This window comes from Panicum hallii, chromosome 9, assembly GCF_002211085.1.
Source record: "Panicum hallii strain FIL2 chromosome 9, PHallii_v3.1, whole genome shotgun sequence".
NCBI lineage: Eukaryota > Viridiplantae > Streptophyta > Magnoliopsida > Poales > Poaceae > Panicum > Panicum hallii.
Genome location: NC_038050.1, coordinates 31,898,115 through 31,923,936, shown reverse-complemented (window position 1 = coordinate 31,923,936; position 25,822 = coordinate 31,898,115). Strand labels below are relative to the sequence as shown.

The 25,822-nt window shown below is 49.5% G+C and overlaps 1 protein-coding gene and 1 pseudogene across 10 annotated transcripts; one reads left to right on the top strand and one right to left on the bottom strand.

Annotated features, from left to right (window-relative positions):
• Positions 1–990: 990 nt before the first annotated feature.
• LOC112877671 (pentatricopeptide repeat-containing protein At2g22410, mitochondrial) lies at positions 991–8,939 on the top strand. Of its 10 annotated transcripts, XM_025942028.1 has the most exons (7): positions 991–3,219; positions 3,373–3,427; positions 3,687–3,786; positions 7,035–7,090; positions 7,184–7,265; positions 7,528–7,663; positions 8,642–8,939. In XM_025942028.1, exon 1 carries the CDS (start codon positions 1,030–1,032, stop codon positions 2,953–2,955), a length of 1,926 nt encoding a protein of 641 aa, XP_025797813.1. In that variant the 5' UTR covers positions 991–1,029; the 3' UTR covers positions 2,956–3,219; positions 3,373–3,427; positions 3,687–3,786; positions 7,035–7,090; positions 7,184–7,265; positions 7,528–7,663; positions 8,642–8,939. The 10 variants fall into 10 exon arrangements, with proteins under 10 accessions (XP_025797813.1, XP_025797815.1, XP_025797810.1 ...); XM_025942030.1 differs by lacking the exon at positions 7,035–7,090; XM_025942025.1 differs by having other exon boundaries at positions 7,035–7,265.
• Positions 6,836–24,357, bottom strand: LOC112872994 (annotated as a pseudogene).
• Positions 24,358–25,822: the final 1,465 nt, after the last annotated feature.

Here is a 25,822-nt window from a genome sequence, read left to right as displayed (position 1 = left end):
CATAACCCAACAGCTCAGCTACTACCATCAGCAAACGGCAGACTGAGGCATCAGGGCAAAAGGTGGCAAGTTTAAGGACTTGCAAAAGCAAAGTGCAAGTTAAGGGTCCAATTGCTACAATGGTGCAAGTTCAAGGACTTGCAATGTAGTTCCCTCTTCTTAATATAACTAGCAAATATGTTCAAGTGGCTACGAGTGATACATGATAACTCCTTGGTCAAAACCTTTCAAATAAAGTTTTAGGCTCTAGCACTTCAGTTTCCATACATGTCACTGGCCCCCTCTAACTGTCGCTGCCGCCCTTGGCCCCCTCTAACTGTCGCTGCCGCCCTTCACCGTGCTGGTCCTTGCGACCTTGACCTGAGCAACAATGACGATGTCCACTATGTTAGCGTGTGCCCTTATCTGGACAATGTGGCCCAACAAGTAAGCTAGCCCTTCTCTTGCTGCTTACTATCACGGACTATCTGCCCGCCAATGTCGGCGGCAGCTTCCTTTCGTGGTTACCTTACGAGTAGCGCCTCCGTGTCTGTGGCACACTCTACTTTCTTCTCATGAAAAACCATGCCTATCCATGCCTTTCCCCTTTCCCCTCTTATTGAGCCTTCCTCTAGTTCGTCTGCTATTTACAAGAACCTTGATTCCAGTTGGAGGAGACTTCAATCTTGATATGACCTCTGTTCACTTCCAATTTGCATCTGATGGGAAATTTGTTGGATCAAAGTTAATAATGATAAATACTTTAAAAATAGGTCGAGATAAGAGATAGAGATAGAGATTTTATCCTTTTTTTTAAGACAGCTGTTTCATCTAGTTCGTTTGGAAAAAAGAAGAGAAAAAAGCTTTCGCAAAGAAAAAAAAGGCCCAAAGTTGGGCTCTGTATCAAGCTGGTATTATGGCCTTCTTGTCAAGCTGGCCCTGGACGGGCTACCGAATCCACCCGAAAAGGAAAACCTTGGCCTTTCAGTTGGGCCAAACTGACCAATTTGATAGGTCGAGTCCTTGCCGGCTCCGCCGCCTCACCGAACGATGCCTCCGCCTTCCCGCCTGCTGGCCCTCCTCACCGCCGGCAACCCGCCGCCGCTCCGCCTTCTCCTTCAGCTCCACGCGCACCTCCTCGTCTCCGGCCTCCTCTCCTCCCCATCCCCCTTCGCTCCCCGTCTCGTCTCCGCCTTCGCACTCACCGAACTCGCCTCCCCGCGCCCGCTCCTCCACGCGCTCGCCCTCCTCGCATCCCTCCCCTCCCCGCCGGACTCCGCGTCCCCCTACAACGCCGCCCTCCGCGCGCTCTCCCTCTGCCCGCACCCGCACCTCCTCGACCGCCACTGCCTCCCGCTCTACCGCGCCCTCCTCCGCTCCGGCTCCGCGAGGCCGGACCACCTCACCTTCCCCTTCCTCCTCAAGGCCTGCGCGCGCGTGCGGGAGCGCTTCTACAGCGGCGGCGCGGTGTGTGCGCACGTTACCAGGCTCGGCTTCAACTCGGACGTCTTCGTGGTGAACGCCGCTATGCATTACTGGTCTGTTTGTGGGTCCATGGTGGACGCCCGCAAATTGTTCGATGAAAGTCCCGTGAGGGACGTTGTCTCGTGGAACACGCTCATTGGCGGGTATGTTCGGAGGGGTCTCCCTGGAGAGGCGCTGGAGGTGTTTTGGAGGATGGCGGAGGAAGGAACAGGGAGGCCGGATGAGGTCACGATGATTGGGGTCGTGTCAGGCTGTGCTCAGCTGGGTGATTTGGAACTTGGGAAGAGGCTGCATGAGTTTGTGGAGTGTAACGGGGTGAGGTGCACTGTGAGGCTGATGAATGCGTTGATGGATATGTATGTCAAGTGCGGTAGTTTAGAGCTGGCGAACTTGGTGTTTGAAAGGATGGATACCAGAACTGTAGTTTCTTGGACAACAATGATTGTTGGGCATGCAAGGCTTGGGACGATGGATGATGCACAGAAGCTGTTTGATAAGATGCCCGAAAGGGATGCATTCCCGTGGAATGCTCTGATGGCTGGTTATGTACAGAGTAAGCAGGGCAAGGAGGCTATTGCGTTGTTTCATGAGATGCAGGAAGCAAAGGTGGCCCCAAATGAGATCACAATGGTCAATCTACTATCTGCTTGCTCTCAGCTCGGAGCATTAGAAATGGGGATGTGGGTTCACCATTACATTGACAGACATCAGCTTTCTCTTAGTGTTGCTCTTGGCACATCTCTAGTTGACATGTATGCAAAGTGTGGCAACATCAAGAAAGCCATATGTATTTTCAAAGAGGTCCCAGAGAAAAATGCTCTCACTTGGACAGCAATGATCTGTGGTCTGGCAAATCATGGGCACGCAAATGAGGCCATAGAGCACTTCCGGAGAATGATAGAGCTTGGATTACAGCCGGATGAGATTACGTTCATTGGGGTTCTCTCTGCATGTTGTCATGCTGGTTTGGTTGAAGAAGGTCGGGAATTTTTCTCCCTAATGGACTCAAAATATCACCTCAAGAGGAAAATGAAACATTATTCATGCATGATAGATTTGTTAGGCAGAGCAGGGCATTTAGATGAAGCAGAAAAGCTAGCAAACACCATGCCTATGGATCCTGATGCTGTAGTTTGGGGTGCTCTCTTCTTTGCTTGTAGGATGCATGGTAATATCACTCTTGGTGAAAAGGCAGCAATGAAATTGGTAGAACTTGATCCAAGTGATAGTGGAATCTATGTGCTACTGGCTAATATGTATGCGGAGGCAAACATGAGGAAGAAGGCTGACAAAGTGAGGGCTATGATGAGACATTTGGGAGTGGAGAAGGTTCCTGGATGTAGTTGCATTGAACTGAATGGTGTAGTTCATGAATTTATCGTGAAGGATAAATCACATGTGGACACTAATGCAATTTATGATTGCTTACATAAGATCACGCTACAATTAAGGCATAACATGATCGACATTTCAGCTACTGGCATCATATAGCGTCGTTTTTTAGCCTAGAAACTGCTGGCCTAGCTCTGAGATATGGTATGCTTGTTCTGTTCCACAACTCAATCCTCTGATGAATTGTACCAGCTGGTCAGGCAATGTGCTCAGAGAAGTGGATTTTCTTATGCTAATCGAAATTTGTGTCACCTCAAGAGCATTTGTGGTCCTTTTGCAGCTTAACTGAGATAATGATTTTGCATGTTAATGAAGATAATTATGTCCATGATGGATGCTCAATGGAGCACAATTTATTAGAAGGTATTTTTTTCAACTTATAACCTTTGAAATTGTTAAACCCTGAACTGGTACTTATCTGCCTGCTTTTACTTTCATACCATTCCTGTAAATTTTTATCATGAGCTAGCCCAGGGTGTCATCTTCTCACAATCCCATTCATTATCAACTTTGCAGAACAGTGACAGAAGAGAGTAGCAACTTGCAAGCTGTGTGCCTGTATATTCATAAGGTCTTGAACTTTGCAAGCTTGCCTGAAATTTTTCCTGTTTTTACTCGGCTTATATCTTGGCTAATTTTGCATATTATAGGTGCTAGATGTTGGTTGAACTGTTCAACATGCACCACATATTCTGCAAAGTGACAAAGTGCTTACTTGCTAGTTAAAAAAATCAGACATGCTCATATTATTTATAATTTTGACATTCTCATGTGATATTTTAGGGAACTCTACTTTCTGATAACAACGCATGATCCTCCATGTCTTGCAGATTAAGGATGTTAGTATGTTATTGCCGCCGCATGGAGCCACATGCCATAGTCTCAAAAGCAGCTCCGTTATTGTCTTCCAACTACAACAGTTGCCTGCTGGTAAATATCTTAACTTAATATGTATATAAATACAAGCAAAGATGTTTTGATAATCTGCAACACACAGAGCTGTGTTTTGTAATTCTTATCTTTATAACTGCAATTGGTGATTCTTTTCTCACTCCCATATTAATGTGATGCCATATTGGTTCTCTCTATTGTCTTGATGGGAAACTTGTACCATGCTTCTTGAAAATTGAAGCATTTGACTGTTTAAATCTTCAGTTAGCATCCATTTCTTTTCCTAAAAGGTCAATGTTTCCTCACTTTTTGATGATAGCCTAGCCTTTGTACCAACAGGTGAATTAGCAAGTACAGACCTTTGTGCAATGCAAATGCTGAAGTTTCATAATTTTCTTTTGGTAACACATGGCAAAGTGACCCTAGCACTGGAAGTTTGGAAATTAAGATGCTTCTACTAAACCTAACAATTTGCAAGAATTAAGGATAACTTATAGCGTATTACAGTTAGTTTGGTGAAGGTAGACCAGCTATTAGGAAAATGATTGATCCTAAATTATAGTAGTGAGGGGATAGCTGACGTCAGATATGAACTTCTGCCATAGGCAAAACATAATTTTCCAAGTGCATGCGAATTAATTTCTAACACCAACCGCATAAACTGAAATGTGGCAATTGCAATAGGAAAAGACTGCTAGGGCCTGAGACTGGTTTGGATGACATTTTTGATAGGAAAGATGATACAGCAGGGCTGTCTGCTGTCACACCCGTTTTTTTTTGACAAAAATGAATGCATAACTATATGTATGCCAGGATCAAATTTCATACATATAGTGTGAATAATCAGTAACAGTATCACGAAAAGAGAATTAAATGATTTAAAACACTATCAGAGTTATACAGCTTATCCTCGAAACGAAGGTTTCAAACTTCACAGGCGATCGACCGAGGGTTGCGTAGGCGTAGAACTCAGCATCATCTTCAAGAAACTTCACATCAACTTTCTCTTCTGAGCAGAAATTATAACAAGCATGAGTACACTTATGATTAGTACTCAGCAAGTGTTCGAGCACCAAACCCAAAACAGCCCCTGACTAAAAATTAGTTAGACCGGCGGAACGTCCGCCCACAAGGGCCGGACCGTCCGTCGTACACTTTTCAGCTCCCACTAGAAACATAAAGTTTCTATCCAAGATTTTGCAAAGGTCGCGGACAGTCCGCCCCTATGAGCCGGACTGTCCTCCTAAACGTGTCGGCACACATTTTTGAAACACAAGTTTGCCATTTTTCAAATGTAGTTAACCCTCATGCATGCAATGCAATTGTTTGAGCAAAATGGCACTATCGAATCGTAAAGCAAAGGCACATCCACCCCTCTTGATAGTACGGCTATCTATCCTATTAATCCGGTCATTTCTCATCTACTAATCACCTTATTACCGGCAAAATAGAAAAGCCCTATCATATATACCTTTGCCTAGAGCTTTTCCCTCAACATCATCTCCAAGTTTCTTCATGTCATCAATGCCCGCTCATTTTTCTTTTAGACCAACCTATACTCATTTCTTCTCAAGAAATTGTTAGTCCACAAATGTTTTCATTAATTACCAAAACACAAATTAGGGGCCTAGATGCTTTCACCCAGCTCCCGTGATGTCCGTCCTCGTTGTGCGCGCCTCCTCCCCGAGCATGGAGGGCTGCAGCTGCGTCACCTCTTCGGGCAGCAGCGGCGCCACTCGTGGTCTTCTTCGCCGTTGCATCCTCACCGCTGCCGACCACGTCCACGACCTCGTCGTCAACTATGCGTCGCTGCGCCCTGCGCATGGTCTTCATCAAGCTGTTTGAGTTCTTTGCCCTCTCCTTCGAGCACCACCTCCGCGTTATCCGGATCATTCGGCCTTGCGCCGGACAGTCTGGGTTCCCCTCCTCGCTTCGTCTAGCACAACCACGTCGCCAACGTTGCTGTCTCCTCCCCGACTACTTCGTCTACTCCAGTAACAGCAGAATGCGTCGGCATCTTCTACTCCACCGTTTTGCTGTGCCTGCGACCGCTGTGGAGGCCTTCTCTACTGGTCCCTTAGACGATGGCGTCTGGTTGTGCACCCTCCCTTGCACATTCGATATTGGCAACACGGGTCTGTGCCCAGCATCCCCGACGCGTTCCTGGGCTTGGCAAACATAGGAGTGCCTCGCCCGATGGCCTGACTGCATCGACTTGAGCATCTCCCCCTACAATTGCCTCGACACGTCGCCATCTTCGTCATCGGCGTCTTCTCCGTTGCGCCACCACCCTCATAGTGCCTCCTCGTGCGCTCGCGGCTTCATGTGCGGCTACCTCGTCTTCGGCAACCTTGACAGCTCTACGTCGACCACGGCTACTCTTCGCACGGCATCCTCGACCATGGCTACTCGCCCTCCAGCTCAGCCACCTCAACATCGGCACAAAGGGCTATCATCCGCATGAGTGACTCGCCGGTTTTCTCTCCAGTCGCAGCATCCGCACCGCACCGACGTTCTAATTGCAGGGGGATGTTAGTCCGTCGGCTCCTGCCTTCGGCTTCTTCTTCAATATCACCGTCTGCGGTGCTCCCGCTGTGACGGGGGGGGGGGATGTTAGAGTATATTTGGTAGTTGTAGATATACGTATCGTAGACTACCATACGTATCCAGGGGAGCCTTGCCCCCCAAGTCTCTGTATTCTATATATACCAGCCGAGGCCTCAATGCAATACAATCCATCCATTATACGCAATGTATTATTCTACACTAATTCATTCCTCCAACTTACATTGCTGGAACTTGATAGGGACACTCGGAGAAAATACAAGAAACTATATTTTTTTATTAGGGTGGTGATGGAATATGAGGTTGAAGCTCATATGATACTAGCTAGATAGTGTTGTGTCTTCCAATTGTGCAGCAACTTCAGCCCTCAATCTTCTATCGGCTTGACTGCATGCAAATTTTTCCTTGAATACCTTCACTGTGTTGTCATCCTGCATATAGTGTATGGTGTCAATGAAATGAAGGTATTCGCACAAACAAAGAGCGTCCAAAACTGTGCAAGAGTATTACCAATCCTTTGACTAGAGGTGCGGGTTTCCCTATCCTGTGTCCTGATGGTATTAGATCCCGGATCTATCTCCTTTTTCATCACAAAATGATAAATGCTCTTCTGGACATAGATTGAGCTGTTGGAGGACCTCAATAAGATATTAATGATGCTTTAGATTCAAATGGACAATATTCCCAAATACAAGTGGCTGCATCATTGCTCGTTAAATCAGGGACAAACCTCTTTTGAGAAGGATGGCATGAAAGGTTCCAGCAAACAAGTCATGAGGTAGACAAGACCAACAGAAGTCTTCATCACAGTTGTGCAACAAGGTGGATCTTGTTTGTAAAGCTTCCAAAACTGACTCTCCTGCATATCCAGGAAAAGATTAAGTGAACTCTGAGGTGGTTTAATCAATGCATAAAGATTCTCTGGATAACAAGGCATGAAGGCTTACTTGCAGGTATGCATTTTCCTCACTGCAAATGGCCATTGCAATCTTCAGTCCTTGTTTTAGTTTGACCTGTTAATGATAACACTTGATATTTAGATGAATACGCCAGATTGATGGCAGCGGTTGAATTTCAGATTATTGACTAAAACAACTCGACTAGTTCAAAATCAATTCATTACCTTGTCCATTGCATCTATATACTGGTCAACCAATTTGCCAACTGTTTCTGAAATTGCCTGAGTCCTCGGATGTGACTCTGCATTTGCTGCAGGAGGTATGATGGAACCATATCCAGCTCCTGCAACAACAGTTCAGCAGTCATGAGTTAAGATGATCATACGGGAGAGACACAACAACTTCAGAGCACTGATGCATGCCATGATGAATCTGAAAGCATATTCAAACCAGTAAGATGTTTTTGTCTACTAACCCTCTGGTTTTGCAATGAAGCTTAGCACTCGATTGATGAAGTTCCCCAACTTGTTTATCAACTCGTTGTCGAGCTTGGCTTGCAAATCTGTCCAAGTTAATTGTGTGTCTGATGCCTGAAAGTTAGAGAGAGTAATTTAACAGAGATATCTTAGTTATGTATACCTGCATAAAGACATGAAGGTCTATTGAGTAATCTGAAATCTAACCTCAGGACGATTGGCAAGCAAGTAGTATCGCCAGACTTCAGGAGGAATGTTTGTGTCTTTTGCATCATTGCCAAAGACTCCAATGCCCTTAGCTTTGGAAACTTTCCTGTATGTGCAATAAAACGTAGGAAATATGGCTTTTAGTTTTCAGGTGTAACTAGCCTAGAACAGTGGCAAAACAGTTAAACAAGTGGACATACCTGATTGGTAGTTTAGATATTCAGTCACACTAACTGTCTTGAGCAAAGTCCAGTTTTCACCAGTTCCAAGTAGCGCGGAGGGGAACATGACCTGAAAATCATTATATGCATAAAGTAAGACCTTGTGAAAAGTAAAAAATCGAAGTCACAACTGAGTCGCTATGCTCATGCACTTGCACATATAGCATTGGGATGTGACGCCTTGCATTAGGTTGTACTGCGAGTTGCCAAAAGTATCTTACCGTGTGGAATGGAACATTGTCTTTGCCCATGAACTGTATAATTTGACGTTCTCCGGGTTCTTCCACCACTTCTCCCATTCAGGCGTGTAGCACGCCGTTATGGAGATGTACCCGATTGGCGCGTCAAACCAGACGTAGAACACCTTATTTTTTAAAAAAAATAAAAGCCATTTGATTCAGACGTGAAGGTTACCAACCAGACTGAAAAATAAAAATTGGCTTCATGGAATGGAAAGATTTTTTTTTAAAGGTTCATGGAATGGAAAGATGGCTGACCTTGTCTTTGTACTTGTCGTGTGGCACAGGGACGCCCGATTTGAGGTCCCTGGTGATGCACCGAGGCTTGAGCCCTCCCTTGAGCCAAGCGTTGATCACATGGACGGCGTTCTGCGGAGGCCCCGTCGATGTAGCTCTCCTGCTTCTCCTTAACAGAGTGCTTCAACAGCGTTAGCAAGTGATATGAATACCAAAAGCAAGACTGGTTTACTGTAATAAGCAATTTTAGTTGGTTAAATTTTATTAGCATCTGATTACTAAGGTACAAGTTCGTACCAAAACTTACATTACAGAAAACAGAAGAGATATAGCAGATATAGCAGAAGCGTAACCGTTCACGATTTATTTTATTTTCAAGTTTATTAATTATGTGAGGGTTCAAGCCGTTCTTAACCGTAACCGTAAGTACGACTGATATATTAGTTTTCACTCTGCAGAGGTTGTACACTTTATCCACAATTCGTGTCTTCCGATTTGCCCGAGGTACCTAGCTTCTTAAAACACTTCCAAGGTGAGTGGTAAGCGATTCACTATGAGCCATTTACAAAGATTCCCTAACTTATAATAATCCGCTAAGCTTTCAAGTTAAAGCGGTCATAACTCTCCCTAATAAGAAAGTGTCTTAGCCAAGGACCACATATCAAAGCATCAAGAGGATCGAGCTATACCCTGTCGATGCAACCCCTCTTGCCCTTTTGGTAAGATTATCATAAGCTAGAGTCTCTAATTAATTATCCAATACCAGAACCATATAGTATTGTGGTTGCACTATGGTGGTTCTTCATGTTCCGATTAATCATATGATCTTGTATTAACAACGCATAGCGCATGAATATGGATAGAACAGGCGTAGCATCATCATTGTTGTCATCATGGTTATATATTATACTCAAACTGGAACCGGTTGTAGCAAATAAGCAAAAGCTACCCAACTGTTATCGCCATAATTTGACTGGGCCAAGGGATGGGCCGAGAGCAATATGGGCTGAAGGAAATTATTATAACAGTCTGCAAATCGGCTTCTGTGCGAACGTGTCAAGGGCCAGGATGGCCGTGTATCTAAGGATAGTTTAAATATAGTAAGTTAGAGATTGTATCGTAATCACTTAGGGTTAATTAGAAAAGATCAAGTCTCCGGACTATAAATATGTATCGTGAGACCCAATAATAAATCAATCAAAATATTCACAACAAACTCTCGGCGCATCGCCACCCCTTTTCCAAGGGCTTTCTCCAGGTAATTGACATGCTGCTCCGATCATGTTTCACATGGTCGGGGCAGTGTTGCTTTTATCTGTTTATCTTTGTGTTTCTCGTACTGAAGCGTTGTTGATGGCGAGTAACACTAGTTATTTTAAACGATTATGATTTTGCATTGGTTTTAAATTATATATCTATTTTCTGCTTGATATCCATAATCGTTTAGCTGCCTTTGTACCTGATCTCAGGTGCAAGGGCAGCACCTTGCTCTGTTCTTGCTTAGTAGAATTGATCTGTTATGGTAGTTCTTGTACTGCAAGAATTGGTTTAATATCCGTATGATTAGGCCCTTCAAACGGGTTAAATATTCCGGCTGCATGTTTGATGCTTTATAGTAATCTAAGGAGGGATTGTTCCGGGAATCGGCTTGTTAGTTGGTTTTTAGGCCTCTCGTTAGGTTAGCATCCTGTTATCTTTCATGTTCGTTAGGCTTAACCACGCGTAGGATGTTCCGGTTGTACGGTGAAGACTTTTACTGTCGTAGATTAGATTAGCTTGGTAATTATAGAGCATACTTTTATCTTTTCTATCGGATTTGTATCAGATGTTCAGTTATTAATAGATCCGATCTGTTAAACGAAGCGATCGACTTCTTTTAGCCGATTTTGTGAGTTATCCAAAGGTTTAACCTGGTAATAAAACAAGAAAACTACACATGAAACAAGGTTGCAAGAACCTATACATGATTAACCATAGACGTGAAGGGCTAGCTGCTGATTTTTACAAGACCTAGAAAAACTAAGCTCGCAAATTCAGAAAAAGTTAGGGTTAGATCTGAAAAAGACCATGGGTGGGGCTGGGTTGAAAAGATGCCATAGATCTAGGGGGTTTTCTGCAGATTTCTCAAGACACAAAGAAAAATAGATTTATTACACAGTTTCTCGGGGCTTAGACGCAAAAAGCTTGGGAACAGCTCCCATGGTGGCCAGCGCCAACTGTTGGCAGGATTCCCGGCGATTCCGAGCATGGGAGGGCTTAGGATTTGGGGGAAAAGAAAGAGGACGATGGGGGGATTTGATTTTACCGCTTACCCATGGCGGAGATGCACCCTGGCGGCCGGGATCTGATCGGGAAGGAAGCGGTTGTGTTCTGTTCGTGGCTGGTTCTCCTGGTGGCGGCGCTGCATGTCGTGGTGGGGATGTAGGAGGGCTGGCATGCAGCGTAGGGGCACGCGGGGCTGAGCAGAAGGGGCGTAGGGCTGCAGGGCGGGGAGGCGCTGCATCAGCAGGGGCACGAGGGGCGGCGGCACTCCTGGTTGTTGCGTGCAGCACAAGGGAGGGGCGCAGGCAGGTGGGGGGCACGGGCCGCGGCAGGGGAACATGCGGTGGTGAAACGAACTGGAATCCCAAATCAAGAATCCGACTCCCTGTATCATTGAAAGTTCCTGGATCAAGCGCTATCACATATAGAACTTATTCCAATTATAATATCATAGTCATACTTCGCATAAGATCAATCACGAGTTTAATTATTACATAAATCCATAGAATTCGTAGTACGGAATTCATTACAAGCCTCTCGGCTAGAGCGAACAAGCAGAAAATGGAAAAGGATAGCCATGCTTCTGGTCATCCTTCGTCTTCAGGAACCTCCTCCACAGGCAACTCGAGCGTAGCACGGGCTTCAGTCGTACCAACCGTCATCGTTGGGGTCGAACTCCGGATCGGATCCTGCATCATACCAGGCTATCCCCAAGGTATGGGATAGGTTCACGTCACCATCTGAATGCAAACTTTAAAGTGGACTATACTGAAGGTATAACAAAATTCAAGGGATTAAGCTGGGGTTTCCTATACATGCGCAACAACATATATAAGTATATAATTTCTTCCAACTTCAACTTGGGCTCTTCCGACATTCCAGACTCCCGGTCCAACACACACCTTCCGAAACCACCAAGTTGATGCGAGGAATCCCTCTCCTCATATTTCAACTGCCCCTGGCAGGAAGTCATCTCTAGAGGGAGGTAGAAATCATGAGTAACACTAACTAATAAGAGCAACAGAAGAGTACGGTTGTCCATGATCGAGGACATGGCTATACGTATAATTTTCACCCTGCAGGGGTTGCACACCTAGACCCACTCGAATCGACGCCAGCTGGAGATCAGCCGACTAAGGGTCCGTTTGGTTGGGGAGCCAACTTGAATGGAATGGTTCCATTCTATTTTCTGAGAATGGAGCCACTCCGTTCTACGTTTGGTAAGAAGAACGGAGCCGTTCCATTTTTTTATTTGGTTGGAGAGTGCGTTAGAGTAGAATCATTCCATTCTGTGTTTGGTTGGAGAGCCAATCAACTGTGGTTACCTCCTTCTTTCTCGAGGTGAGCTTACCCCCATATTTCCAATTGTTTAGCACACAAGCACGTGCACACAAGCCGGCGGCGGGGGGCGGCGCGCGGGGTGCAGGCCGCGCGGGGGACCGGCGGCCGCGGGGCGGCTCGCGGGGGCTTGGCCGGCGGGGAGCGGCGCGCAAGGGGCGGCACTGGGTGGCCGCGCGGGGGGCCGGCGGCCGCGGGGCGCCTCGTGGGGGCCCGGCCGGCGTGGAGCGGCGCGCGAGGGGCCGGCACGCGGGGGCGGCGCTGGGTGGCCGCATGGGGAGCCGGCGGCGCGTGGAGCAGGCCGCGCGGGGGGCCGGCCGGCGGGGAGCAGCGCGCGAGGGGCCGGCGCGTGGGGGGCGGCGCTGGGTGGCCGCGCGATGGCCGGCAGCGCGTGGAGCAGGCCGCGCGGGGGGCCGGCGGCGGGGGACAGGCCGCGCGGGGGAAGAGAGGGAGCGGTGCCCTTATCTCACGCGCGCGGGAGAGAAGAAAAGGAGCGCTCGCGTCCGGTTGGATTGGGAGAGCGGGATGGTTCCACATATCATGCGAATATTCACATCTTTTGGCTCCCGGAGCCATTGCGTTCCATCTCGATTGCAACCAAACGCCCAGGAAAAAGGAGCGGAGCGGTTCCATTCCGATTCGCTCTCCAACCAAACGGACCCTAAGCGACGAAACACCGATCTACTGGAACAGGACTAGGAGCCACGGCACCATCCGGCTTTCCCGGGTCTTGGGCGCATCCTCCTGTAAGAGGTCACTCTGGGACTGTGAAGCCTCCCTTGCGTTTCACGGAACATGAGGTCAGCACCTCCTTCCCCTGCACCGCACCAATACTCGATCCTCCTACCAGTTTGGTACCGCACTTGCTAGCCCCGGATCGGGCCCACCCTCATAATGGGTAAGTGGTGTGCACGCTTAACATAGTCCCACTAATCATAGTTACTCTCACCCGGTCCTTAATTGCCGAAGTGAGCATCTTCATCATATGCGTCTCCACCGCAATGGTCCGTAATTGCACCCTTTACGGGCGCCCCAACACCTCAACCAAGTAACCAACAAGTTGTACCGCTACAGGTACTCCGTAGAGTGTGCCAAGATACACACTCCAAGCCCTCGATTCACGATCGAGTTAAGTTCGCCCGCTCCCGGCTAAACACCCTATTCACCAACTCCTGGAAAGTGTATCTCCACTCATGCTAAGAGTAACTATCCATTCCCACACATACTCATGCAAAGCATAGGAAGGCATTTCATATAATATTCAAGTGTGATAGGATTGCAAGGAGTACAGGTAAATAAATAGGCTATGCAGGTTCATCTCATAGTAATACATCATGTAGCGGTAGCATATCTAGCTCAACTCCATTTTTGGGCTGAAAGTGATGGGCCGACTCGATTTGGCCCATCAACTCGGCTCGGCTCGCAGGCTGGCTCGGTTACGACTAGGCGGGCCGGCTCGGGGTGTGGCAAGCTGGCTTGGGCATCAGATTCATCACGGGCTGACGCGTCTTCAGGCTAGATAGCACCGTGGGCCGTGTCGAGCTGGGCGGCTTCCCCTCCTCCTCTTCTTCTCGCTAACTGGGCGGACCCACGCGTCGGTCTTGGTAGGATCCAATGCGGTAGCATCTAGATCCGGTGCGGCAGGAATGTGTGCGTGTGTTCGTGTGTGTACCGCAAGAGTGTGTGTGCGGACGCACGCGAGGCTCTCAGCGATATGCCGTAGAGGCGCCCGCGTGCGCCAGGCCGCGACGTCGCGGTGGCATGCGTGGTCACCATGGCCGCGGCGCGACGGTGGCGGCGTGGCAAAGGGGGAGCAGCCTGTAGCAAGGCTTGGCACGGGTCGGTGTTGGCTTTGTACGTGTGTGTGCCCGCGGCTCGTCGCTGGCGAGGCAGCATGACGGCAAGTCAAGGCCAGGGCTCGATGGCTGATGGTTCGGGTGCGCACGCACGCGCGCAGGCCCTAGCATCCCAGGACCGCAGTGTGGCCATGCCGTGCGTGGGGCACCGGTGTTTCGAGCCCGTGGCACAACGCGGCGGCGGGGAGGTGACGACAGTTGCGGGGAGGACGAGCGGCGTGACGGGCTCCTGCAACAAGGGCGGCATGAAGGCCGGGACAGGGGCTGGGGTCCGAGAGCTGAGCTAAAGAAGGCTCATCGGTGGTGCCGGCAGCACAAGGGAGATGGGGAGCGGTGGCGGAGCTCACCGGTCAAGGCTGGGGGAGATGGTGCTCAGGGCGGCGGAGAGGCGAGGCTGTAGTAAGGTGGAGTAGTGCCGGGGAGAGCGGGGTCACCGATGTCGTCAATCAGGGCGCCGGCTCGGCGACGACGCTCCTGCGACAGCGACAGCATCCTTCTCTCCCGTGCTCTCCTTCTCCTTCCTTCTCCCTCCCTCTCGATTGTGGCGGCGGTGGAAAAGGAAGACACTAAGGCGGCTCGGGTTTTTGGCGGCGGCCTTGGGGGTTCTGAAGGGGGCTACTCTAGGTTTCGTGGCGCGGGCCCGGGCGTCGAGGGCGGCGATGGGATGGCCGCGGCGCGGGGACGCGTGGCGCCATCGCACGATGTGGCGCGGCTAGGGTTTTGCGGTGCGGGCTCAGTGGCTGACACGGGAGGCGCGGCGGTTTTGCTCCCGTGTCGTGGAGCGAGGACAGGCGAGGCACGGGGTGACGCAAGTGAAGGGGGCGCGGTGGTGACGCAAGCGAAAGGGGGCGTGGCGGTTTCGCGGTCTTATCGCGGGGCGGAAGCTGGAGCGTCGCGGGGGCGCGGCTGGAGGTGGAAGGGGAAGCTGACAAGCGGGCCCCGCTTGTCAGCTGCCTGGGTGAGGGGGTAAAGGGACGAGGCGGAGGCGGCTCGCGGGCTGGGCCGTGCTCGCGTGGGCTGTGCTCGCGGGGAAAGGGAAATAGGTGCTGGGCCGGGCTGTGCTCGTGTGGGCCGGCTTCGGGCTGTTGGCCCAAGTTGGCTTAGGGTAGTTAGTATTTGAATTTGAATGTGAATGGCCCATTCAAATTCAAATTCCACTCAATTGAATCCAACAAATTGGGAACAACTCAAATAAGATCCAACAACAATTTTAAACAAGGTAGATTGCAATTAAATCCAAATGACTCCAAAGTTACTCACTAACAATATCATCCTTAGTTCAATTTTGGTTAAATTTGCTAGGAATTTGCGGTAGAAGAGATTATCCTTGCATTTTGATCCTAACTAAGAGCACTTACACGAAAAGTTTTTAAAATTCATGATTTTTGCAACATTAACATTCTAGGTAAAACCTGGGATGTTACAAGCGCCGTGCAAGAGGGGGGCGGCACTCATGGTGCCTCGTAAGCAGCAAGAGGGTGCAAGCAGATGTCGTCGCGAGCGGCAGGGGAACGGGGAGGCCTGGGCGCTCGGCCTCATGTGGCGGCATTGCATAAAAAAATGAGGGGCGGCAGCAGGAAACCATGCAGAGGGTCTCGGGCGGGTTTCATAGGGGTGCACGAGCCCTGGCGTGGCGCGCAATCCTCGGCACAAGCGGCGGCGGCCGATGCAAGAGTGCTGCACCAGAACTGTAGGCAGGGTGCAAGCAGTTCCTGGACTCGAGCGGCTGCAAGACAGACCGGCCTAGTCATGTCCACGAGAGGAGTGAGGAGACGCGGGGATGCGGGGCCTAGGCCGATGCCGCCGCGCTGACCTGGTGAAGCGTCCCCCCCATCAGGGGAGACTTAAAAGTGATACTTTATCAGTCCCAGGAGGCTGATAACACTTTTATTACATCAGATGGTACATCATCGTACAACTCTACGCGGTAATGGGCAGTGAAGCGCCACTATCGCGAGGATTATAACTAAAACCCACACTACTACACTAGCTATGAAAAGAGGGTCATCAGAGTCTTGTGCCATGCGGAACTCCAGCGGTGGCCCTAACCACAGGCAAGACTAGGTGCAGGACGAAACCCTACTCGACGTCTTCGGGGAGGTAGTCTGGATCTTCTGCTGCAAAAAAGTAAGAATGGGGTGAGTACAAACGTACTCAGCAAGTCCAATCACACCCACGGAGGGGGTATAATAGAAATCAATGCACAGGACAATCCAAGGATAAAGTTATGGTTCATTTGCGGAAAACTCGGTTGTATGCAAAGGTTCATTTAAAAACATTTTTAAAACAAGTTTTCTAGTACCAAGGAGCACATGATGTTGATCCATACAGGATCCAAGTTTTAAGCTGCTACCAGACTCCCCGTCCGCCGCAGCACACGGCACAACTGTCGGACACTTTCCAAACAACCCACACCAGTCCAACCATTCCCAGAGAAAAACACTAGTTATGTGACCACACCATAACTTGCCCAATACCGTGGGCACGGCTATTCGAATAGATTTTAACTCTGCAGAGGTGTGCAACTTTACCCACAGATGGGGTACCACAGCACGATCACCTTAGTGTCGGTGCAGATCCTATCAAAGCCATTACCCACCTTAGCTAGACCTGACTAGCCACCACGGGATCCATCAAGGGGTCATTCGACCTATCTCCGAGGTTTAACCGGGGCATAAGTCACATAGAGCTTATCCCTTCTCCTTGATCACCCATTGCTCTCAGCTCTCCTGATGGCTGTCGGACTAACTAGTGGGATTTATGCTAAGCCGTTGCCCATACAACGGTCAAGTGGTTTGCACGACAGGAAGCTAGGTGAGATGACACATCAACTCGGTCCTTAGTGGTGACAAGATGGATATCTCCCTTCCTTGCTCAACCATACAGGTACGAGCACACCAACGGCAATTCACACAGAAATGCCATCCATCCCGTCTAACTCATCTTTCAAAACCACATTTTATCTCTTCCCACACGCACACACACATTTTTATTTATAAAACAGGTGGTCAAGGAATAGTCATCACAAAACAAGGGGTGGTTATCACAAAACAAGGGTGGCTATCCTACCATGTTTTCTCAAGCAAAACCATGCATTTTTATAAAACAGGCCAACGGGTTGTGTTCATAAAAACTAGGGCAGAAACATGTATCAAATGGCGGGATTGAACTTGCCATCTTCAAATCCTTGCGGGAGGTCCTGATCGAAGCACTGTCCCTCGGGTTCGGGGTCGCAAAACTGGTCCTCGTTCGTTTGATCACAGTCGGGACCTTCCTCGTTCACTCCGTGTCCTACGACGCAAACAAACAGGCACCCAATCGATCGAACGAACTAAAAACTTTTATTGAGCTCGAGTCGTAAACAGATTAGTTATGGAGATAGGGACGATATTTTTGGGTGGTTTCCTAATGGCATAGTCAAAACTATGCTAAGAAGGGTGTGGTAAAGTTTCGGGTTAATCGGAGGTCGTTTGGCGCATAAAATGACGAGTTAAAATAGGGTTCGGGGGTTAAACAGGGGTCCAGGGGCTTATTCGTAACTATCTGGAAGGGATAAGGACCTATTTGCGAACCCTAGAAACATTCAGGGCATGCTAAAGGGTGTCGGGGTATATTTAGGTTTATGTAATGGAGGGGTTCGGTTTGAAATAATAGAAAGGGCAGGGTTCCTTTTGCAAAAGGAAGTAAATAGAGGAGGGTTCTTATTTGGAAATGGGAACAAGGCAGGGGGTGTCAGGCATAACTGCCCTGTTCTTCTTCCTCTTCCTGTGACCGAAGCAGAGGGAGGGGAAGGGGCGGCGGCGGCGGCCAATCTGGCCGGCCAGGGCCCAAGGGCGGCCCAGGACAGGGGAATGAGGGAGAGGGAGGTAAGGGGGGGTCGGTTCCCGGCCTTACCTTGGGCCGGGGTGACGTGTGGAGGTGGGGCGACGGGAGCGGAGGTTGGGTGTGCCACGGCGGGTTGTGGGGGTGCCGGGGTGCCCCTCGGCCCTATTTATAGGCGGCCGAGGCGGTGAGGCGGGGGGGGGGGTGGTCGGCCGGCGTCTCCGCGGGCGGCCATTAGTGGCGTTTGGCCGTTCGCGGCCGTCGTGGTGCGGCATGGTGGCGAGGGCGCCGAGGCGTCGCACGTGGGGGAGGGGGGCTGTGCAGGCACAGTGGCGAGTGTGCACGCGGAGTACGGCAGGGGAAGTAGCAGCGCGCGCGGAGCAAGGACGGCGGACGGTGCGGCAGGCGACGGGTGGCGCGGCCACGCGCGGGGGAGGGCGCGCGTGTGCGCGCACGGTGCGGCGAGGCGCGGGCCAGGGGTGGGGGTGCGAGCAGCGGGCGGCACGTCGTGGCGCACGGCCACGCGTTGCGCGTGCGCGTGCGTCGTGGCACGGCCGTGGGGTGCGTGCGCGTGCCTGGGCGGACCGGGGCGTGCGCGTCGCGGAGGGAGGCCGAGGCAGGGGCTCGCACGCGGCGTGGGCAGGGCCGGCGCGCGGCCAGGGCGGCCGAGCGGCGCTCAGGCGCGCGGCAAGGGGGGAAGGAAGGAGAGAGAGAAGGGAGAAGGAGGGAGGAGAAAAGAAAAGAAAGGAAAAGGGAAAAGGGGAGAAAAAAGAAAAGGGAGGGAAAAGTAAAAGAAAAGGAAAAAGAAAATAGGAGGAAAATAGAAAAGAGGAGGAGAAGGAAAGAGAGGGGAGGGAAAATAGAGAAAAAGAAATGGAGAGAGAAAAAGAGAAGGAGAGGGAAAAAAAAGAGAGAGAGAACTCGTGCCGGTGCTATTCGCGGCGGTCACTACGGCCGGTCGGCCACGCGAGGGCAACGGGCAGGCGACGCACTTGGTGCGAGGAAAAGAAGATGGGACAGCGGTCACGTTCGGTGTTGGTTGTCAAGATGGCGGGGAAAACGGAGAGGGTTAGGGCTAGGGTTTGAACGGGCTTTGACGACGAACAGGTTTTTGAACGAAACACTCTAGCGCGTGATTTATTTTGGTGAATTTTCGGGGTGTTACACCTGGTTAGGGTGCTGTGCGGGAGTCCAAGCTCTCCCCGTGCACGGGTTGGGTCTGAATAGAAAACGAAAGGGGAAAGAAGAAGATGACAGGTGGGGCCGTGATGTCACACAGAAGGATCAAGGAGAGGAGCGATTGGCTGCCCGTTGTGTCGAGGAAAAGAGTAAGGTGAGGGGCTTGGCTGGACCAAGACTGACTCATACCGACGGGTAGAAATCGATCTGCCGAGAGAAGGGTAAAGATAGAGAGAAAAAGGCTGAACGGCGGAAGGGCATTGAGTTGGGTCTAGGGTTTAAGAGCGACAATGCTACTCGTCGGAGCCAACAATGATGGAGCATCATCGGAAAAACATTAAAAATGAGCCATGAAATATTATTTCGAGCGTGAGTCGGGAAGAAAGATCAGAAGATGGGGAATTCGAATGGGCGTCTTAGGGTGTCGGATAAGACATAGTAAAAAGGATAGACAACAAAGAAATGGCTCGGTGTGACTACTAGGAGATAGATAAAGAAAGAAAGAAAGAAAGAAAGGGGAAGCGGAAAAGCTTCTAGATAACTCTAACTTGGTGAAGAAAGTCGATCGACGGTGAGCGTCGGTTAGGTAGCTTTGACGAGCTATTAAGCTTCGGAAAGGAAAGGCAAAAGGTGAAAATATAAGCGATTGTTTCGATACCTCAAGGAGAAGCTTTTGATTTACTTTTTGTCGACAAAACGCGACAGATGATGAGATTGTGGCAGTGGTCGCACGCGGCACGATTCTAGGATTTAAGGAGGAATAGACCGAAAACGAGTTGAATCCAGCTCGAGATGAAAAGAAAACGAATTCATTTTCCAAAACATATTTTTAAGCTTAAAATAAATTTGTAAAAGTCTAGATAAATCTTTTAAATCACGAAAAATATATCTAGAAGAAACCCAAAATTTCTGAGGAAAATTTGGGAGGTAATTTGGGACACGAGGAATCCAAATAAAATACTTGAAATTTGAGAAAAGATTTTAGAACTTTCCATTTAATAGATTTAGCTCTACGGAAAAAAGAGAATAATTGCTAAAAAATCTGGAAAATTCTCCTAAAATTCTAAAGATGCATGAGCACATTGTAAAAGCCATTCACATCCTAGAATTAATATTCCCCAGATTTTTCACACTGATCGCCGCACGCCGAGTCGTAGCCACACCCCTCTATTAAATTGGGCAGGGGCCCTGGACGAGCCTGTCCGCCAGGAACCTCTGGCACGAGCTGCAGTAAAGCTGCTGGATCGTCTTCTCCGAGAGCCAGTTGTTCTCCAGCAACCTCCGGAATATGTCCTGGCAGATCTCCGTCTGCTGCGGCGCCGAGGTGTGGCCGAAGTGGTCGAAGCTGATGCCGAACCACTCGTACACCTCCCGGTGGAGGGCGTGGTACCTGTCGCAGATCTCCCGCGGCGAGCACCCCCTCCTGCAGGGCCCTGGCCTCGGTGGCGGTGCCGTATTCGTCGGTGCCGCAGACGAAGAGCACGTTGTGGCCCCGGAGGCGGCAGTAGCGCGCGTACACGTCGGCGCTGAGCACGCAGCCGACGAGGTTGCCCAGGTGCGGCACGTTGTTCACGTACGGCAGCGCGCTGGTCACCAGCACGTTCCGCCGCCCCGCCACCGGCAGCACCGCCGCCTGCTTCCGCCCCTACCCCGCCGCCGTCTCTGCCATATGCAACCGCTGCAGCCTGTGTGTCCCGACGGAACCGATTGGTCTGTGTATTTATCGGCCACTAGTCTGCCAATGGCTTGACTCCTGCGCGCCGATCACAGAACCCGGAGAGAGGCTTCTTGGCACGCAAGGAAGCAGGGAACACGTACACGGTATTTTTTTCTATTTGAGGGTGAATACACGGTATTTGAGGAGTCATTTTTTTTGAGAAAGGTATTTGAGGAGTCATTGACTCACGTGAACGTTGGGCTGCTTGACGCTGAGACCGGACAGCCCAAGTCAGCCTGGCCCATGAAGTATGTTTGTATTTTATTTTCTAATAGCATAGATGCCTGTACGTTAATACGGATTTTTATTTCGTCTGCATTGGCAGTCTCCACAGCTCACGCCAGAAATTCCATGGCAGCCATGTTCGGATCTTGCGTCGAGCAAGATGCCACGTACGGCTAGCCTGTTTGGCGGTCTCTCTAGAGCATACGTCGTGTGGAGCCCATACGGTGGCCGCATCCGGAGCTTGCACGGCGGCCACGTCTGGCCGCCAGCCGATCTGGATCATTGCGAGCCACGCAAGGCGGGGCGGGAGCCAGAAATTCTACGTGGGGGGAGCGAAGCCCGGTTCAACCACAATAGCCCATATTTCATGTTAGCATGTTAATTTGATCTAGGATTATCTAAACTAACTGCACTGCAACAAGGGGATTAAAGAAAGTTTGCCACGTTAGGGGGGCCTTGGCCCCTGCTGGCCACCCACTACAGGAAAACAGGATATTTTCGTCGGCTAGAAGCCGATGAAAATAGGCCTAATGCCGTTGAAAATAACTATTTTCATCGGCCCGCCGACGAAATTAGGCCGACGGAATAAAGTCGACGAAAATAGGCGCTTTTTCGTACGAAAATAACTATATTTTTGTCGGCCGTATTGGCCGACGAAAATACGGTCCTATTTTCGTCGGCTTGAATGGCCGACAAAAAAACCGTCACTTTTCGTCGGCTTCCAAAGACCAACGAAGATAGGTCACGTATTTTCATCGGCCACGGGCCAACGAAAATACTGGATTGGGTCCATTATTTTCATCGGCCACCTGGCCGACGAAAATACTGGGATCTGCTTAAAAAGGCAGCTACCTATGATAGCAGCTATGAAACCCAATCATTAAGCAGAATTATGAAATATATCAACGCACAATCACCAAATACATCCAATAAGTATAATTAAAGAACGAGAAACGATACCACATGATGTCGATAACCTCCAAATCAATTACTTAACATACATATTTATAAGCAGTTACTTATTAACATATCCATAAGCAAGGTAATGCAAGTTATCCACCGAAGGTAATGCGATGCCTAGACTTTCGACACGCTCCAATGCTAGGCCTACATGGCAAGTGCAAGGGCCTACAGCGCGAAAACACAAATCAAGGAGGGGTAATATTATGTCCGCTGCCGCAGTCATCTCCAGAAATATTACGCGCTGCCGATGGTGGCGTGGACGGGCTGGCAGAAACTCCTCGAGGATGAGTACTTGTCGAACCCTGATTATAGAAAAAATTAAATCTATTTAGTACGCATATATAAGACAATTTGAGCATTGCTAGTTATACGATATAATTACCACTTGTGGAGACGGTACACGTACATATGGTACAAAAGTCGGCGGTGGAGGAGAAGGCGAAGGAAGAGGTGGAAAATTAAATTGTGAGCCAAGGGTAGCCGCTAGCATTTCCTAAAAAAACGATAGTAGATTAAATATCTTATAGCAATGAAAAGTGCATAAAGACTTGAAAAAATATCAAACTTGCATAGTATCTGAATTTGTAGTTGCTGAGCGAAAAAACCTTGTATGTACTCGTGCTGTTGCCTTGCCCACTCCTCTTGCCTCTGCATCGCCTCTCTATGCTGCCTTATCTCCTCCTGCAGTAGACTTTCTCTTTGACTTTCCCGTTGGTAGCCCCGAGAATTCTGAGTGGACTGGGAACACCTTGCCTCACTCAAAGCATCACTTGTAACAATAACGTCATTCAACATGCTGAACCTGCCATGTTTCTTCCCTCCCCCGCTTGAGTATAAGGCACCGACATCCACATCACTCCTCCTCCAATCGTACTTCTCCCCATGACGTGCCACCATTTCATCACCATATCTCGCCTACCATTCAGGCAACAAATAATAAGATTATATTCGAATCATCGCTTAATTAAAATTAAATTATTTTACTAACCAGAGTCTGTGTGGCATTTTCACTGCAAAGCAACTCTGGCTGTGTAGGATCTGCACCGTGGTGGCCTCGAATGTATGTTTCAATATAGCTTGGTGCCACCCCACTTTGTGCCTCCTGACAAAGAAGAAATTATGATATTGCAAGTAAGCACATAATAATCAAATTAAAATAATAAACACGTACCATTCGATAAGCCAAACGAAGATGTCCATCAGCCCCATATCTTTATGTAACCCGTAGTCCTGCTTGACGATTAGCTCTCTTCATCCTAGATTTTTTCACAAAGCTAGGTGAAGCCCAATAAGCACAAAGTGCTCACCAAGCATCCGGACATTTTCTCAACCAAGGTAAACCGCTAATATCAACTTCAAGGTACTCATCCTCTCGAAGATATATCTCAGAAGCACCCAGTTTTTTGTTCATGTCTTGCAGCTTTATTTTCTTGTAGTATAAACAAACGCACTACATACGAGCATTGGACATCATGTTTCTCACTTTCGTCGCTGCCTTCTCAAACACAGAACGAGCCCTATCTTGTAGGCACTGCTCCTCCCCCTCCGGCAAACGATACCTCTCTTAGAAAGAAAAATTAATTTTATAGGGAGTGAAAGGGAGTGAAGCCATCAGTGGCCAACATGAGTAGGGGGCAGCATTTGAGTTAAAGGGAGTGAAGCCATCAGTGGCCAACCCAACACGCACATTCCGAGGGTCACTTGCAAAACTTGGATCATAATGGTCGAGGGCCTTCCAAGCTGTACCATCAGATGGATGGCTCATGCATCCTGTATTATTACGAATTCCCTCTTTATGCCATCTCATATGTTTTGCAGTCTTCTGAAACAGGTACAACCGTTGAAGCCTTGGTTTCAATGGTAGTTACCGTAACACCTTAACAGGCACACTTGTTATCTGCACACTTCCATCTTTTTTCACCACTTTCTTGTATCTGCACTTCTTACAAAACGAACAGTACTTGAGATTTTCATTGTTCTTCGAAAATAACATACAATTATTCTCACACACATGGATTTTTTGATACGGCATCCCTAAACCACCTAACAGCTTCTTTGAGTAGTAAAAGTCTTTTGAGAACTTGTGAGGTTTCGGAAGCATGTCCGAAATTAAGTCAACAAGATCATTATAACAACTTACTGAAAAGTTATACTTGGATTTTATAGCCATTAACCGTGTCACAGCAGCAAGCTGTGATAAAGTAGTGGCCCCATGTAATAGTTCTTTTGATGACGCAAGCAGACCAAAATATTCCGGTACCTCAGCAGCATTCTCAACCTGTTGGACAAAATCATCCATCATTGCATCCATTCTATCTTCGTTTTCCTCAAAGCTATCAACTAGGTTGTATGGCTCCTGCTCCTGTGACTCCCCATGCTCATACCACCTCTCATAGTTCGGCATGAAACCCCAATTGCATAGGTGACGCTCCATATCAATCTTGACTTGACGAGAATAATTCTGACACTTGTTACATGGATACTTTGCCAAACCACCGCCAGGAGAAAAGGAAAATACATGATCAACAAAAGCTTGTGTGTTGACCATCCACTCTCACATAGGCATTCCGTTACTTGTCCAACCATCATACATCCAACTCCGTTCGTCTCTCATTTTCTCAAACTAGCTACTTCATAACGAAAGTGAGAAATGTTACTTCATTAATGATACTAAGCAAAAAATAATTATCTAGAAAAAGTAACACAAATATTTTAAGAGTATTACAGCTTATGGCCTAGAGTAGTGGACAACAATGCATCACTAAGTTTAATAGTTATTCGGTCAGTTCAAAACTAGTAGCAAAGAGAACGGGCAAGCATACCTGTGGGCGGCAGTGGGCCGCGGGGGCGGTGGCGGTTGCCTGCGGGGGCGGTAGCGGGCCGCGGGAGCACGGCGTGGGGCCTCGGGGACGGTGGCGGGCCGTGGTGCACGGCGGTGGCCGCGGGGGCGCGCGCGGGCAGGGGCGCACGGGCGCGCGGGGCGCGCGGGGCAGGGGCGCGCGCGGGCAGGGGCGCACGGGCAGGGGGCACGCGCCTGCAGGGGCACGCGTGGGCAGGCGCGCACGGGCAGGGGCGCACGGCGCACGGCGCAGGGCAGGCGGTGGGCGGGGCGCGGGGGGCGGCGTCGGCGGCGGGGGCCGCGGGGCCGAGCCGCGTGGGGCGGCGGCGGGGGCGGTGGTGGCGGGCCCGGGGGCGGTGGCGGCGGGGGCGAGGTCTCGGGCGCGAGGGAGGTACTGTGCGTGTGGGGGTAGAACGAGATCCGCGCTAACGGGCTCTTCGGGTACACCTATTTTCGTCGGCTTGGGGCTGGCCGACGAAAATAGTCTGCTTGTTTCGTCGGCCAGGCGTTAGCCGACGAAAATAGGATCCGTTTTTCGTCGGCCAGGGTGGGCCGACGAAAATAATTTGTAATTTCGTCGGCCTGTTTTGGCCAACGAAATAAATTGCATATTTTCGTCGGCTAGGTCTTTGGCCGATGAAATTAAGCTGCTTTGGTGTAGTGACCCCCTGCCTCAAGCCAAATTTTGCATGTTAATTCTTTGTCGATACGTGGACGTGGTAAACCTCAAGCCAGCCTTCGAGGAGTCGGCGAAATAGGCTGCGGAGGAACTGATGGTGTCTTCGTAGCGAAACAGGCTGCGGAGGAACTGATGGTGTCTTCATAGCGAGAGGCACGTCGCACAACAACAGCCTATAGAAGTGCCGGTAAAGGAGATGCCGGACGCGTACGCATGTGGGACTCTACCAGGGGTTTAGGCCGTTGAGGATACGGCATGACGTACTAAAGGACTCGCATGTCATTGGTAGATGATGGACCAAAAGTCAATATACCTTAGAAACGGTTCGCTCTTTAGAAATATAAAGATAAA